The 17,032-nt window shown below is 34.3% G+C and overlaps 1 protein-coding gene across 2 annotated transcripts in view; it reads left to right on the top strand.

The window, feature by feature from the left end:
• COG6 (component of oligomeric golgi complex 6) overlaps positions 1–17,032 on the top strand; it is an 87,251-nt gene that overhangs the window by 42,095 nt on the left and 28,124 nt on the right. For both annotated transcript variants that reach the window (XM_057707152.1, XM_057707151.1), the window contains exons 16-18: positions 1,325–1,432; positions 2,507–2,560; positions 5,498–5,577. In XM_057707152.1, the coding sequence (XP_057563135.1) occupies positions 1,325–1,432; positions 2,507–2,560; positions 5,498–5,577 (242 nt within the window). The remainder of the gene's footprint in view (positions 1–1,324; positions 1,433–2,506; positions 2,561–5,497; positions 5,578–17,032) is intronic.

The following is a 17,032-nucleotide window of genomic DNA, read 5'->3' as shown; positions in this document are numbered from 1 at the left end:
ATCACTTCTCCATCTGTTACTTTTTATATTCTGAAGCTCCTGTCCTTAGTTGGCTTTATCTCCTAATGTGTCTTCTGATTTCTGTTTAAGTCTCTTTAATATATATCTTTGATATTTGCTTTGTATTACTGTTCTTCCTCTTTTCTTTCAGATACTAATTTGGTTCTTAGCAATAACTCTTTTGTTAAATATTAATATTTGTAATCTTGTTTTTCTTAGATTTCCAGTAAGATTAGTAAGAAACGGTTCTGAGGTTCTAATTGTACTTTCTTGGGCATGCACTTAAAAAAAACTCAAGTAACCAGGGTCTTTCAGTAGTGCTGCCTCAGGAAAAGATACTTGTTCTCATTATTCAGATGGGTTTCCTCTTAGAACCTACTCACCTCTTTTAAGTTAGTTGTAAGTTTTTTAGTGGGAGGGGCTCAGCTACTGGAGTGACTTGGACAATGGCAAGAATTCACATGGTAACAGATAGCATCTCTTAATAGTGTACGGTACCATTGGTAAACAGGCTGGTAGAACTGAGGGAACTAGCCGGTGAGGAATAGCAGGAAGACCTCCAGACTTTCAGGCCTGTACTGCTTAAAGGAAGGCAGCAGCCGACTTCTTTCCATGTGGGAGTACTTCATCCCGTCAGGTGGTCTCCTTCTGTGGCTTCTGCCATATTAGCATTAGGTAGCTTCCCCAAGAATAGCACCAAACAGGGGAGTACGTACAACTCACACCTGCTAGCTGGCTCCTTTTAGGCAGCTCCTGAACCTGACATCTTTGACCAGCCTTCTGCCGGGTCCTCAATAATCCCCTGGTTGTCCCAGATCTGGTTTCCTCAGGAGAACTTCCTATCTCAGCCCCCATGAATTTCCTCCAGTCTTCTCCAGATGGTGTATTTGATTGGTTGAGTCAGTCCAGCAAGTTGGGAGCATGAGGCAGTGTGGATGTGAGGAACGTCAGGTCCTCATCTTACCAGGGTTCTTCCTAAGTATTTTATTTTACACCGTTACTGTTTATCAGTAGTTTTTGTCAGTTTGTGTTTAGCTTAATGCCAGCTTTTAAAAGAGCTGAGAAGCAACTCAAATGTTTTGACTAGTAGCTAGTCCCGGAATCCTCAAGTAAGACTTTCCCTTGCTTTTGTAAGAGGACTTCGTCTTGGGGGAAGGAAAAGTCTTTGTACAGGAGCAGTCCCTGTGCCTCATATCCTGGCCTCGTAGCCGCTGCAAGGAACACGTCCATGATGAAGAGCTAAGACTCCAGGCTGGTCTACTTCTACTCTCATCAGTCTTATTTGTCTTTTAAAATATGTTCTCTTAATTGTGTTTTATTTTAGATTGAAGCACATTTGGACACACTTATAAATGAGCAAGCTTCTTATGTTTTAACTAGAGCAGGCTTGAGTTATATCTATAACACCATACAGCAACATAAACCTGAGCAGGTAAGCACCTGGATGTTCCTAACTAGAGAGATACACCAATTTAGAGCATGGGGTCTAGAGCTAGACTCCCTTGAATCTTGGCTCTGCCACTTAGTAGCTGTTTTTCCCTGGGAAGGTGACTTCTCTCTCTATTTCCTCATCTGTAGATTGAGGGTAATAATCTCTGTAACATAGGATTGTTCTGAAGATTAAGTGAGATAATACCTGTAGTTCTTGGACGACTACCTGAGATTTAGTAGGGTATCCCAAAATATTAAGTATCCTTTTTACTATGGATAGTTTGGTTAAAAGTAATGAAAATATACAAAAATTAGTATTGAAAAATGTATAAAGAATATTCATATTGGTAAATTTTCCAGGGTCCTTTATCACCATCAATTTATTAAATGCATAGATTATAAATAGCGGTCATTCCCCCTTTTAATTTAGCAAATCATGGTCCATTAGCTTGGAAAGGTAAATACTCTTGGGGCTAGCATATGATCTTGTTAAGTTATAGAACTCCAGTAGAATTAGAAAATGGAGTGGCGGGAACCCTAGAAAACCATCTTTCTTTAAAAAGCAAAAAACTCTTTTAGATAACATTAACATAAAGAATATTTCATAGCCCACAAACTCTTAAGCTCTCAAAAATCACAAATTTTGAATGTTTTCTTTTGATTGGGTAATAAGCAAATTTCCACCTATAAGGGCAAATTCTGCAGCCTTTTTATATTATCTAAAATTATCAAAGTGAAACTCTTAAAGCCCCCATGTCTCACTGCCATTTCTCAGTGCTTCATTGCCGTTTTTTTCTTGCTTATGATTAAATCTGAAGTATCCTGTTATTTCCATCATTAATAAATTTATGTGCTTCTCACTCCAACAAATATTATTGAGTGCCTTCACATTAGTTATATAAAAGTGAACAACTCATAGTCTCTCTTCTAATTGAGGCTGAAGATAGGACACTTGAGTTCTTTGGAAATAAGCTAAATTTTCAAATTTGAGCAATCTATTAATGGACTGTATTTCGTCAGTGAACTGTAACATGTGGCACCTGTTTTCATCTTGGTTTTGCCCTTTTTTTTTAAGGGCCCTTTAGCTAATTTGCCCAACCTAGATTCTGTGGCACTGAAGGCTGCAATGGTAAGTACATCATAAAGCATTTCAACATACGTTTCCGTATGGAACATTATTCTTATTTTTCCCATGCAATAATTTTTGTCATGGGTGATAATTTTATCTCTTCATATGCTGTATTCACATTGGGTCCAGTCATAATGATTGCACATGTATTCCTTTAACTAATAAGGAGGTCCAACCAGGACACACATTTGTAGTAATATTGTACCATACCCTAATAGTCTCATTATTCCTGTTTAGATTTTCTTCAGTTTCAGAGTTTTACTCCTAACCTGAAGAAACAGGAGAAACAGGAATGACAGACATAAAGAGGTTAGGCTAGATATCATTATAGACTTCCATCTGTCAGTGATCCTCGGCTCATAGTTCTTGACTTCTTCCCGAGTTGGTACTGAAATTAGATTCCAGTCTTACGATACTTCTCTTGAGTGTCACGCTCACTGAACCTCCACTTTATTACTTTTCAGGTGATGGGCTTGCTTGCACATCCCTTTCTGCATGAGCACCGCTTTTTGTAGTGTGTTTCCACATCTTAAGTACACACTTTGCATAGATACGTGTGTGTGTGGGTATACCTGCACACATAGAGCCATCAGTTGGATGACACTGACTTAGCCCTCACAGGATTGGTCCCCTGTGGAAGCTTCATGGTAGTAACTCTAGTGGTGATAATAACAGCAGTAAGTAACGACAACAGCCACTGACATACCGTGAGCACGACACACGTTTTTAGCGTGTTACCTCTTTAATCCTCCTCACAACCCCCTTCAGCTCAGCACTTAGGCTCCTACCTACTGTACGATACTGCTGATCCTATGAGTTTCATTACTCCCTGCCACAGTGGTTTGACTTTAATAAATAGCTCTCTCGGGTGCCTTTTTGATGCCAGGGCTTTCCTCTCTATCATCTGACAAAGCTGAATTTAACTAAAAATAAAGGGATAGACCCACAAGATACCCAACAAATGCAAAGAATACAGAGCTGACAGAGTTAATATTAGACAAGGTAGATTTTAAAAACACTGAATCCAAATAAGGAACATTATGATAAAAGACAATATATAAAAAGTCATAACTTCTGTATATCCAACATAACAGTAAACACTGTAGAAATGCAAAGAAGATTTGATTGTGAAAAGCTCAAAAATAAATGGAAATGAATAAATTTTACATTCATTGAAAAAGGTAAGTTTCTTAGAAAGTTAAATGTACACTCACCATCGTACCCAGTAATTCTACTTCAAGGTATTTACCATCACCCACAAAAAAAGGACATGGGTCTATACAGAGATCGGTAACCTTAGTTAGTACTCAGTAAATGTGTGTTTCCTGCCCATTTCTCCTTCTCCAATGACCCATATCTAGTTCATAGTATAAACTCACAAAATGTATTTAACCTCTATTACAGGTTCTTATATGCCTGATCTTAACTTTAAAAACAATTGAGTTGAATATCTTAGGTCACTGTAAAGAAATGAAATCTTGATTTTTATGTGGGATCCATTGTTTTATCTGTAACTGTCTGGTGCCCCAACTTGGATGCTTCAAAGCACCTCAGTTCAGCATATCCCAAACTGAACTCTTCCAGCTCTTCTCCACCAGCCCCAACTCCAGGGCCTTTTCCAAGTGTTCTTAACTCAGAAAGTATAAGAGCATCTGTCCACTTATTATTTCAGTAATTTTTAACCAAGTATCTGCAGTTATATAGGCATCATGCTGAGAACTGGGATGAAAATAGACATGATATGGTAAGAGATGCAGTTATCACACAACTAGAGAAGTGTATAAAGAGTACAGTTTTGAATTGTGATAATGCTGTGAATTAAACTATACAGAATTAAATTACAGATCCAGAATCTGGGAGTCAGCCCCTTCATCCTGTCTGTCCCTAACCAGATCTTGATGATTTTGCCGTCTAATTCTCTCAAATATCTCCTCTTCTCTCCACCTGTATTGCCCTTGGCATCTAAGATGCCACAAGAGCTACCTATTTGGTGTCCTTGTATCTACTATTACAACCTGCCCTTCCATTCTTCTTGCTGTAGCCAGATTTAGCTTCTTAAAATTTAAATCAGATTATTTCCCTTCTTCAGTGGTTTCCTAATGCTTTTACAGTAAGAATTAAAATCTTCTAGAAAAACATGCAAGTCTCACATGAATTGATCTCTAGTAGCCATTCTCTTTCTCACCTAAGCCTTCATCCACGCTGTCCCCACTACACACTTAACCTTATGTCTGTTCATCTTTAAGATGTCACTTAAAATGTGCATTTCTCAGAGATGCTTTTGCCAAACATACAGATTAGGTGTGTCCTTCTGAGTGATGCTTTTATAGTACCTTGCTTTTTCCTTTATGCACATAATTGTGTGTTTACTGCCTCTCTCACTAGGCCATGAGTGCTGTGAAGCCAGGACTGTCCTCTTCTGCTCACCATTGTATTTACGCTATGTTATATGGCATCTTACCAGTAACAGGTGCTTCAGAATACCAGGGTGAGCCCAAAATTATCTGCACTCTGGCTGTAGAATTTATAGAAGTTTTAATATAACTAGAGTGCAGATAATTTTTGACTCCTTTGTATTAATTGACTGAATAGATGAGTGAATAATTAACGGATACATTGGATTTAAGAAAGTAAGGTAGACTTGAAATCTGATGGCTTTACTTCTTGTTAATATTATTACCCAGAAGTTTGTGGAGAGAGATCAAGATACGTAACCTGGATCAGAATTTTGAAAGTAGGTGTTACTGACTACATTAAAGAGTTGACACTTATAGTGAGTTTTTAGTTGGAATGTGTAAGAGAGAACTCATTTGATCACAAAAAACTTGTTCTTTGGAACATGGGATTTTTACTATGGTTTAATCCTTAAAAGGGCTATTTGGGATGTCTGTCAGCAGGTATGTGCACTTTGTGTTTTGCATTTCTCTGTTTGTTTAGGTTCAGTTTGATCGCTATCTGGCAGCCCCAGACAACCTGTTAATGCCACAGCTGAGCTTTCTTCTAAGTGCCACAGTGAAGTAAGTATTTTTCGGTCCCAATTAGTTGGTAAAGAGTCACATTTTTAAATGCCAAGCACATTTCTTAGAAAAAAATTTATTTTCAAGAATAGGAGACTTATCATAAAAGATTTATAGTTCTCAACCTTTTTTTCTGCCTTAGCACCCCTAAGAGATCTGACCTTATCCTGTTCATACTTATTCCTTACATGTTTGTAGCTTCAAAATCTATGTAGTGGGTGATATTTGAAAAATAATATGAATTATATAATTGAAGCTACACAGTGATAATATCAGATTCCCTTGTATTAACACATATGTCAAAATGGCACTGAATGTGTCATGAAAGAATCAGTAATATATTCATTGTGCAACATAGACGATCTACTGTTTAGACTATTTTGGACCCAAGCAGTTTCTGTAGATATAAAACTTTTCAGTATTACATATTTATCAGGGATGTGTGCAACAACTGTCCATGAAAATATTAGGATATTACAATTAGAGATTATACTGAGTGACTTGATTTTAAGAAAAATATTAACAAATAAAAATTGTCTACAAGTAGGAAATTAGACATCTGTACATTTTTTTTCTTTCCATTCAACTAGTATATTAATTGTCTTCTGTGTACCAGGTACACAGGGTAAGATTTAAAAGGCATTTTCACTATCTTAATGGAGATAATAGTCTGACATGTCAATTATACACACGAACAAATACTTACATTAAAAAGTATGGTAAAGAAAGAGCTGTCAGGCTTGAGAAAAATGCTTCAAATGTCTGAAAGGATGCAGTGGTACAGAGGTGGCCCACTTATTTTCAGCATGAGGAAGAATTTGATATTGATTAGAATCGGCTGGAAATGGGTTCTCTCAGACATAAAGTTAGGGAGTTCCTGTGTTAGGAGTGGTCAGAGTAAATGATTCTAATTTTTTTTTTGACTTTTATATTTTATTATCCTAAAAGATCTCACACTATACACATAACCAGAATCCTAAAGACCTGAGAGATTATAAAACAAATTCCATTATGCCATAATTCAGATTGTGTGTTTCTTATGTACTTTTTTTTAACCAAATACCCACGGTTCTTTTATATTTAACCACATGTTTCAGTACTTAGTATTTAAATGTTGAATTGTTTGGAGCACCACTAAATATAAAACATACCATTATTCTTTTCCTAATACAGTCAGCTCTCCGTATCTGCAGGTTCCATGTCCATGTATTCCACCAACTGTGGATTGAAAATAGTTGCCAAAAAAAAAAAAAAAAATTCTGGAAAGTTCAAGAAGAGTAGGACTTGAATTTGCTGTACACAGGCAACTGTTTACATAGCATTTACATTGTATCAGGTACTATAAGTAATCTAGAGGTGATTTAAAGAGAGTGTGCAGAGGTTAGATGCAAATACTGTGCCATTTTATATACGGGCTTGGAGCATCCTGGATCTTGATATCTGAGGGAGTCCTGGAGCCAATCCCCCTTGGATACTGGGGTCTAACTGTATAATGATTGAGGGGAAATCTTAATGTGTGTCAAAGGATGTCATGTAGTCCAGATGCCATGAAGGGAAAAACAGACAGATTTGGCTACATAACACTTTGAAGTTTTTACAGACAAATACAATATAAACTAAATTAAAATATAAACAATAATATGAAAAAAATTTGCAAATTATATAACAGACCAATTATGCTTAGTTATATTATCCTTTATATAGAATGAGATCCCACAAATCAGTACAAAATAATGCACTGTATATTTGGACAGTTCATAGAAGAAATGCAAATGGAAAACAAATATATGAGAAGATAATAGTTATCAGAACATGCAAATTAAAACAGCAATGAGAATTTTTGCATAACAAATTACAGAAAATAGAAAGTTTGTTATATGGTAACTGAAATGGTCTGGGAAAATGGGCATTTTTACACTCTGTCAGTGGGAGTATAAATTAGTACAATCCTTTTAAAGGTCAATTTGGCAACATTTATTAAATTTAAAAGTATATGTCCTTACACTCAGGGATACCTCTTAATAGATTTTTTTTCTTTTCTTAGTAAGAGTTTAAAATAAAGTTACTAAATTAGCAGTGGGATTAAGCACTTTATATGGATCTATTTGAATTCTTTAACTCTGAGGACTTCTCAGATTTTCTAAAGCTTCAATGATATTTCAAATCAAATGTTTGTGTTCTGTCACTGAAGAAATATTTTAGCTCTCCACTTTTGTTGTCGCATTACTTAAAGTAATAATTAAATGTAGTAATAATTTTTGTAAGATCTCATTCTATATTAAGGATAATATAATTAGGGATAATTGGTCTGTTACATAATTTGCAAATATTTTTCACATTATATTTTAATTTAGTTTATGTTGTCTTTTTCTGTAAAAACTTCAAAGTGTTATGTAGCCAAATCTGTTTTATTAACAGTGTCAAATGAGCATCATTTTTGGTACATTACTTAAAAATCTGAACTTTTAAATTACTATTTTGATTTTTAGTATGGACCTAACATCCTGTTATAAATTCATACTACTTATAATGACATTTAAAAATAGAGATATACATATGGTTTATGTAAATAATAGTGCAACTGAGAATAAGAAATTAGTCGTTACCTATTGACCCCTTTTTTCATTCAGAAAATTTCTAAAATGTTTTTTGCAAAGTATTCTACAATTAAATGTAACCTAGGAATGTATTTTCAGGTGTTTTTTTTTAAGGCAGAAAAGAAATTATGGTATCAATTTGGCTATTTATTTTAAAAATCAGGTTGCTATGAAAATGTAAAGCATTTTACACATTTAAGATTCAACATTAAAGTGGATTTTTTAACTGTGCTTTTTCCCCCTTTTTTGATTGATGAAAGGTCCTTACTCTCAAAAATACTTTCTGTTCTTATTTCTGCTACTGTATAGACATGGTGTGTATTTGATCTTATTTATTAAGCATTCGAAATAATAGATAACATTTATTCTGTTAAATTTTGAACCTTTTCAAAATGGGAATTCATTTATAAGCAAAAATGTTTTCATATCTTTATGTTCTCAGTTTCTTTCTACTCATATTTAAAATTTCAGTTGTTTCTTTGAAATGGAGCTTTGAAATGTAAAACTTTCTTTTTTATACCTGTCTCATTTTGTTTTGTTACTATTCTGTTCTCCTGAACTTTGCTTGTCTCTATGGTTGCAGTACCTTTGGGAGACCTGTCATCCTTGTCTCCCTTTTTCTTGTCTTGTAGTTTGACTGCCTTTCAAAGGAGGTTTTGATTGAGCACTTCAGCCTTGGAATGAACTATTGAATAAATTTAAGGAGCCAGGAAGTGAGGTTGTATAGAAAAGGAATAAAAGAATAGAAAATTTAAAAAGTTTTAAAGAATTCCTCCTTCCTTGGGATGAATTAGAAGGGAATTGTTCTTTTTTCAGTGTCAGACTCCAACATTTGCCTTTTAATGGTATAAAAATAGAGGTTGGACTACAGAAACCACAATTATGTATATTTATAAAATATTCTCAGGCTTATTGAATCAGAATTGTGTTTATATGAGTGTAATTTAAGAAATAAGGAGACTATAAATGCTTCCTAAAGCATGTAGAAAAGTGTATTTGAGAATTCTTTTATTCAGGAATCTTCCTCCATTATATACTCTAGAAACAAAGCAGATGTCTTTAAAAAGAATTACTTTGGTTGTTTTAAAGAGGTAAATGGAATAATTTTCTTCTCTTTAACTGCCTTTTAAGCCACCTGTCTTTAACTATCAGGGATACCTGTATAAACAAAAATAAAGCAGGTTTGGGAGTGGAGGTGGGGTGAGCCTACCAGAGAAATAATGACTAATGGAAACCTGTGATCTGAAAAGTAACTGGAGCTCACACAGTGCTTTAGAGACCTTGGAAAGTCCAGGCCTTAAAAGTAAGGTTAATCTGTTCTACAATAAAGGCTACTTTTGACTCACACTAAAAAAGGTTAAAAGCAAACATGTAAAAGATCATGTGGATCTTTATTAAATTAACTGCCTTCCAGAATAATACTTAGCACTCGTAAGTATGACAAAATACACACAATCAACAGTGTAGCATTTATAATGCTGAGCGTGCAATAAAAAGCACTTAGGTAAAGTAATAGGAAAATATGAACCAAAACTAGAAGCAAAATCCGTCAGTAGAAACAGACTTACTGACAGAGTTTACAGAATTAGCAGTTAAAGTCTTTAAAACAGCTATTTAAAGTGTGTTCAAGGACTTAAAGGAAAATTATATTGAGAGGAAAAATTAGGAATTTTACAAAATGGGAATTCTAAGCCTGAGAAATATAGTATCTAAAATGAAAAACTCACTGGATGGGCTTAAAACCGCCAGTTGGACATTCTAGAGGGAAAAATAAGTTAACCTGAGAAAAGGACAGTGGAAACTGTCCAAACTGAAGGACAGATAGGAAAAAATTAAAAGCTGGAAAAAGATGAAGAGAGTCTAGGTAAATTGTAAGATAATAATAAGCATTCTAATATAAGTGAATTGCCATAGTGAGATTGAGACATAAAAAATTTGAAGGCATTAAAGAATTTTTTTCAAGTGTGATGGAAAACATGAACCCACATTCAAGAAGCTAAATAAATCACAAGGAAAACTGTACTAAGGTGCACCATAATCAAATTATTGAAAACCAATGATAAAGAGAAAAAAAATTTTAAAGCAGCCAGAGGGAAAAAAAGACATATTATTTGTGGGGAACAAGGATAAGTATACTACAGACTTCTTGTTAGAAACAGTTCAAACCAGAAGACAATAAAATAGCATCTTTACAAAGCTGAATGCTAAAACATTTTCAACTTTGTGTATTCATCAAAAGTATTTTTCAAAGTGAGATAAGATAAACAAAAGTAGAGAGGATTTATCATCAGTATACTGCAAGAAATGATAAAGGAAGTTCTTCAGGCTGAAGGAAAATGATACGAGAAGAAAACTCCTACCTACACAGAGGAATGACAAGTGCAGGAAATGCTAAATATAAAAGATTAGTGGACCATTTGAAACAAATATACTAACAGTGAATTGTGGAATTCTTAACACGAAGTGAAGTTTATGACTATGAAAGCACAAAAGATGGAGTGGGAGGGAAGTGGAAGTATACCGTTGCGATACAAGTATCTAAAATGTAAGGTTACTCATGAAGTGTATAATATTGTTTGAAGGTAGATTGTTAACCTTACAGCAAGCACTAAAATCAGTGTTATCTAACATGCCAATAGATAACATAGAATGTTAAAATAACAATTATATCAAAGGATGGCAGAAAAGGAGAAAGAAAGAAAAAAAAAAAAGATGGTACAGATATAAAGTGAGTAATACACAACACCCAGCAGAAAATGGAAAGCCAAATAACCTCAACTGCTTTGTGTCTGGGTTCCATCCGCCCCAGATTGAGATTGATTTGCTGGAGAATGGGGAGAAGATGGAAGTGGAGCGGTCAGACCTATCTTTCAGCAAGGACTGGTCTTTCTACCTCCTGGTCCACACTGAGTTCACTCCTTATGGAGTGTATCAGTATAGCTGCCACGTGAAACACATTACTCTCAGTGAGCCCGAGATAGTTAAGTGGGATCGAGATCACAGCATCATGGAATTCTGAAGATGCCTCGTTTGAATTGGACTAATTCCAAATTCTGTTTTCTTGCTTTTTAATACTGACCTGCTTTTACACTTCATGCACATAAATCAGAAGTTGTATTTTAACACAAATATCATCTTCTTTATAATTCTTTTTTGTGCACTGCATCTCCATGTTTGACCTGTCTTGGCAGGTAGCTGTAGTGGGGGTGCTGGCAGCTTAGAGGTGGGGAGGAAAGAACTCCTATGTTCAACATCAACATCTTGGCCAGATATAAAGTCTTTGTTGTCTTTTGCACACAGGACTAGGTAGTAAGCTATGCATGTTTAGAGTAAACCTCCAATTTGTAATTTTTCTTAGAATTTTGGAAAATTTTTTGAAAGAGAATTGTCAAAATTATTGGAAATTTATTATACTGGATGACATTTGTCTTATAAAATCATATTTACTTCTTACATCTGTTGGAATGAGACATGGTTGTGCCTGTTTTTATTTTATTTTGTTTCACTAATTAAAATGCTGGTAACACTTGGAAAAAAAAAACGAGTAACAGGATGATAGACTGAAATTCAACCTTATAAGTAACTATATTAAATGTAAAAGGACTACACACTCCAGTTAAAAGACAGAGGTATTAGATTGGGTGAAAAAGCATGGCCCAACTGTCTGCTGTACATAAGAAATCCACTTTAAATATAAGGACACAGATAGTTTAAAAAGATGGTATAAGATATACCATGTAAATAAAAATTATAATAAAGTTGAAGTAGTTATATTCTGATATTAATAGCAGCAAAATTAGGCTGATGACAGATAATACCAAAGATAAAGAGGGATATTCCACAATAATAGGATCAATTCATGAAGAAGATACAATAGTAAATATGAGCAGCTAATAGAGCTTCAAAAAACATGAAGTATAAGCTTATAGAATTGAGGAAGAATAAATTGACATTTATGTTGATATTTCAACCCTCCTCTCTTAATAATTGCTAGAAAAAGTAGACAGAAAACTAGTTTGGTCAAAGAACTGAACAATGCCACGAATCAGCTCAACCTGATAGAGAATACCACACACAGCTATGGAAAATAACGTTCTTTTAAAGTGCATGTAAAACATTCACCAGACTAATTCACCAGGCTAAAGGTGAACAAAAAATAAGAAAGCTACTAGTGAGTATTCCCATCTACAAACATGGTAGGCCTGTTTATCCAGGTCTTCTTTTAGAATTTTCAGTAAAGATTGGCTGTTTCTTCATATAATTTTCCATGTATTTTATTGGGTTTGTTCCTGGGCAACAATTCTGTGGCTCATATAAGTCTTTCATTTTCCATTACATGTTCTGATTAGATATTGTTGATATACAGGGAAGTACTACATTTTATGTTCACTTTGAATCTGGCCAGGTAACTGAACTCCTAGTTCTATTAGTTCATCAGTTGTTTGCCTTGATTTTTTGTTTTTGGCACAGGCATCTATAGTTAATGAGTTTCATTAATTTTTTTCAGTATTTATAACTAAACCCATTATATTGGATAGGCACTCCAAAGTAAATAGTAGATATAATGGTGAGTGTGCACATCTTATTTTGAACTTTTCTGATGTTTCATCATTAAGTGTGATGTTTGCTGTGGCTTTTCAGTGTTCCAGCATGGACACATGGTTTTCTTCTCTAACTGGGTATGTAATGTCGTAATCTGTAAATTTAGCATAACTCCAATCAAGATTGCTATGGAACCACTTTATTAAATATTTATCTAGAAAGAAATATGTGAGAGGAGACTCTGGTCACTTTTGACTGTCTCCACAGTTACCACTTTGGTCCAAGCTGGTATCATCTGTGCCTGGATTATCACATTAGCCTTGGAACTATTCTGTTTTCACCCTTGTCCTCTCTACCATTGCCACAGCAGCCTCTACAGTCTAATCTTAGCATCTCAACTGGAGCGATTCTTGAATGGGTTGCCTTCACTTAACCTTCTCAATAAGTCTATAAGTTAGGATCTCCATTTTACAGAAGAGGACTTTTTTTTTTTAAAAAAAGGTTAAATAATTGAAACAAGGTCAAACAATTAGCAAGAAGCAGAGCCAGGATTCGAATCCAGTATTCCAGAGCCTGTTCTCTTTAACACTAGCCTGTACTGTATTTTTATTAACTCTTTCTATGTTGATATTATGCTGTTTTATTATTTTTAGAGGAAGCTCAAAAATGTTTGGCATATGTGATAGATAAGACTTGTGTGAGATATGTGCCTTGGTCTCATCTAAAATATGCTCACATTTACTGTGAATGACAGGAAGCTGACCCACCATGACATCTTTGGTGTTTATATTGTGATAAAGAGAAATCAAAAAGTATATTTTTAAATCAATCTATTATTCATAAGTATATTTTTTCTTAGTTTTTCAGGTTTATAAGTTAACACCTTCTTTTCTCCTATGGCGTGTTTGATTGCATTCTTAACTGTGGCGCTGTAATAAAGCTCAATTTTAGTGATCACAGAACCTGAATGTTGAAATAAGTTATTTTTAGAAGTGCTGGGTTTATGGTAATGATGAAAGTTGTATCATGTTGTTATGGCAACCAAAATTCTAAAGTACTGATTAATGACAAGCTCACTGATTCTGGAAGTAAGCAGTTCATTTCTTATCATGGCTCAGTACTTTAAATAATTATTTAAGATATATGTAATTTCAGTGAACATATTTTAAAATGAGAATGGTATCTCCATTTAGTTATACAATAATCTTTATTAGTATTTTCAAAATTTATCGTAGTGTATTTTTATAGCATTATGACATTTATAACTGGACACATTAAATTTCTTAATGCATAGTATTCCCATGCATAAGTAACTAAAATATGTTGCCTTTCTCTGAAAATGTAACAAGCTCATCTTCTCCTCCTTTATTGCTTCTTTTTTCTCATAGCACATTAGCTACAAGGTTGTCTTTGGTATATGATATACTGGTATAGCAAAGTATACCAAAACAAAAAACAACAAACAACTGTACTTTGCAAAAGTAAGAGAGACTTTCCAAAACATGGAAAGAAGGGATATAGGGTCCAGGAGAGCAGCATGTCTTTTTAGTGTCATACTGAAACATTAACAGGCCCATCAAAAATTATTTAGTTATTTAGGGGACTGCATCCTTGTTTGATTCTCTGTTTACTGTTGATTAAAGGTTCCATGGTTTTTCACATCCTATGTTTTTTCTTGCTCCGTGGGATAACTCATTTTATATGTAGCCTGATTTATCCTAACCTTCTTTTTCAAATGCCTGTAAATGACCAGTTCCTCAAAATGTTTTGTGAACCGGCTTTCCCATCTTAGTAATTTACTCATTAATGAGTTATTAAATTTTTGACATTCTTTATTTGTATGAGTCATGTTTTAAGTTTTTTGAAATTACTGTGAGAATTTCATGGTAGTAAAGTGACCAAGACAGTTAATGGTCTAACTTTATAAATAAATCTTGACTTACATTCAGGTAAAAGCTTTTCCCTCAACTGGCCTTTTGCATATCTGTTGGTCATATGAAAAGCAGAACTTACCTTTAGAATTTTAATGTAGAGAAACAGCTCTAAACGTACTCCATCCATCAGCTATGTGATTGGCTATGATTGATCAAAATACAGAAAGTAAAATCTGAGGTGGGTGCCCATGGCAGAAAATAGCATACGTGACTGAAAAAAAGAGAAAAAGTACTGCTTTTCTTTACCTGTACACAAAGTCATCAGTAGATAAGGTCATTGTACTGAAAACATGACGACTGAGATGATTTATAGAATTCCTGAATTTTTCTATTTTGAATATTGATTTTATTTGTCACTATGATTTATCATATTTGAACTCTGTATTTTATACATGTTATTAGTGAATAACTTGGGCCAAGACACCAGGCAGACAGATATGTAGGTATATGCATATACTTTTTAACATAAAGGATGAACTTATGTAGTAATTAGCATTATAAATAAAAAGGAGATAGTAAAATGGCAAGAAAATTGCTTTAGCACTTTAGAAACACCACCTATTTTTATATCAGTAACTGATATGCTTACTATAGTTCATTATTTAGGGAACCCAATTCCCCAAAGTAATGTGTTTGTGTGTATGTATATGTGTATATATATGTGTATAAGCACATAGAGATTTTTTAACTGCAGTTCATTAAAGTGTTCTTAACTCTCAACGAAATGATATAATTTTAAAGCTGGAAGTGTCTTGTAAAGATTATCAAGGTCAGTATTTTGTTTTACAATGGTGAAATTAGTCCAGCTTCAACTAGAGTCAAGATCTTCTGACAGTGACGTCCTTCACTGTACCATCTTATCTCTACCATATGTAATCCATTAGAAAAACAGGAGTGAATGTGAGTGTATGGACCTGTACCTGGCTTTGGTTGTGGTAAATGAACTCTCAACATTTGTCCAGAAATGTGGAATCACTGTCAGTCACAGTTCTTGCTCTTTACAGTTTGGATTTGACTTGGATTCACTTGGAGAAACTGCATTTCCATTGCGTTTCTATCCTGTTGGCTTTAGCAGCTGTCAGACTAGGAGGAACACATCTTTCCCATTTCCATTTTCCTTCCCACTGTGTGAAAAACCTTCTTTTCCACAGGTTTTTGTATCTCTCATCTTGTACAGCACAGCCATGGTCATTTTCTAACCCCTCCCGTGTCTTGGTGGCTTCTTATTAAACGGGGGAGCAAATACCAGAATCTAAAATGAATTATAAACTCTTACTTGGTTTTATTGGCTTGATTTTATTTAATTAATTGTGTCTTAGCAGTATTGCTTTATTTTGGTTTTCTCCATTGCAGATTTATAATGATTTTTCACCTGTATTGTGAGCTGTAGACATTTGTAAGCTAGTTTAGCTTATAAATTGGAAATATGCCCCGAGTTACAACTCAGTGTTAGTAAGTTAAAAATTTTCATCATTTGGACTTGAAATTAAAATTCATTATTTCAGAATTTTCAATAATTCATTCTACAGTTACTAGTTAGTAACTCTGGATTTTTAAAAAATATGTTTAATATTCACTAATGTACCTTATTGTGATTTTAAACTTCCTGTGTAGGAGTAGCCTTGTCAGTGTATTCCTTATGTAGTATAAGTGTATGCTGTGTTCAGACTGAGGATAGATTTTAGATTATGAGGTGTGAGTAATGAATGCTTTGTACACCTCCAAAAATCTTACTGCTTTGGGGAGGGAGGGAGAGGAATGGACTGGGAATTTGGGGTTGGTAGATGCAAACTATTACCTTGAGAGTGCGTAAACAAGATCCTACTGTACAGCACAGGGAACTGTGTCCGTTCTCCTGGGATAAACCATAATGGAAAAGAATATTTTAAAGAAAGAATATATATATGTGTAAAACTGAGTTACTTTTCTGTGCAGTAGAGATTGACACAACATTGTAAATCAGCTATACTTCAATTAAAAAAATAAAAGTTCAAATAAATCTTACTGCTTTTAGTAAAGAACTAAAAGTGCTATATCTAAAATCCATAATTTGTTGCAAAATGGGTATCAAATGTATAGTTAACAAATTTTTTAAATGCTATAGTATTTTTTAGCTATATCATTTATGGAAAATAATGTTTGTGTCATTTTGATGCATTTATTATTAAGCTTCATTAATTATAGGAATGATCGCTAATCAGTAGATCAGAAAAAAATCCCAAAGCCTCATCTGGTTTAGTAGATTTCCAAACAAGTTTCTGTCATCCTCCCTTCCAACAAAAAAGTAGTACAGCCAATAGCATTACTCCAGTCTGCTCAGAAAATTTACCCAGCATATCTTCCTTCTACCCAGGCTCATTTTGGAAGCTTTAACAATTTTTG

This window comes from Hippopotamus amphibius, chromosome 14 (genome assembly GCF_030028045.1).
Source record: "Hippopotamus amphibius kiboko isolate mHipAmp2 chromosome 14, mHipAmp2.hap2, whole genome shotgun sequence".
Lineage (NCBI taxonomy): Eukaryota > Metazoa > Chordata > Mammalia > Artiodactyla > Hippopotamidae > Hippopotamus > Hippopotamus amphibius.
This window is presented reverse-complemented; position numbering and strand designations above follow the sequence as displayed.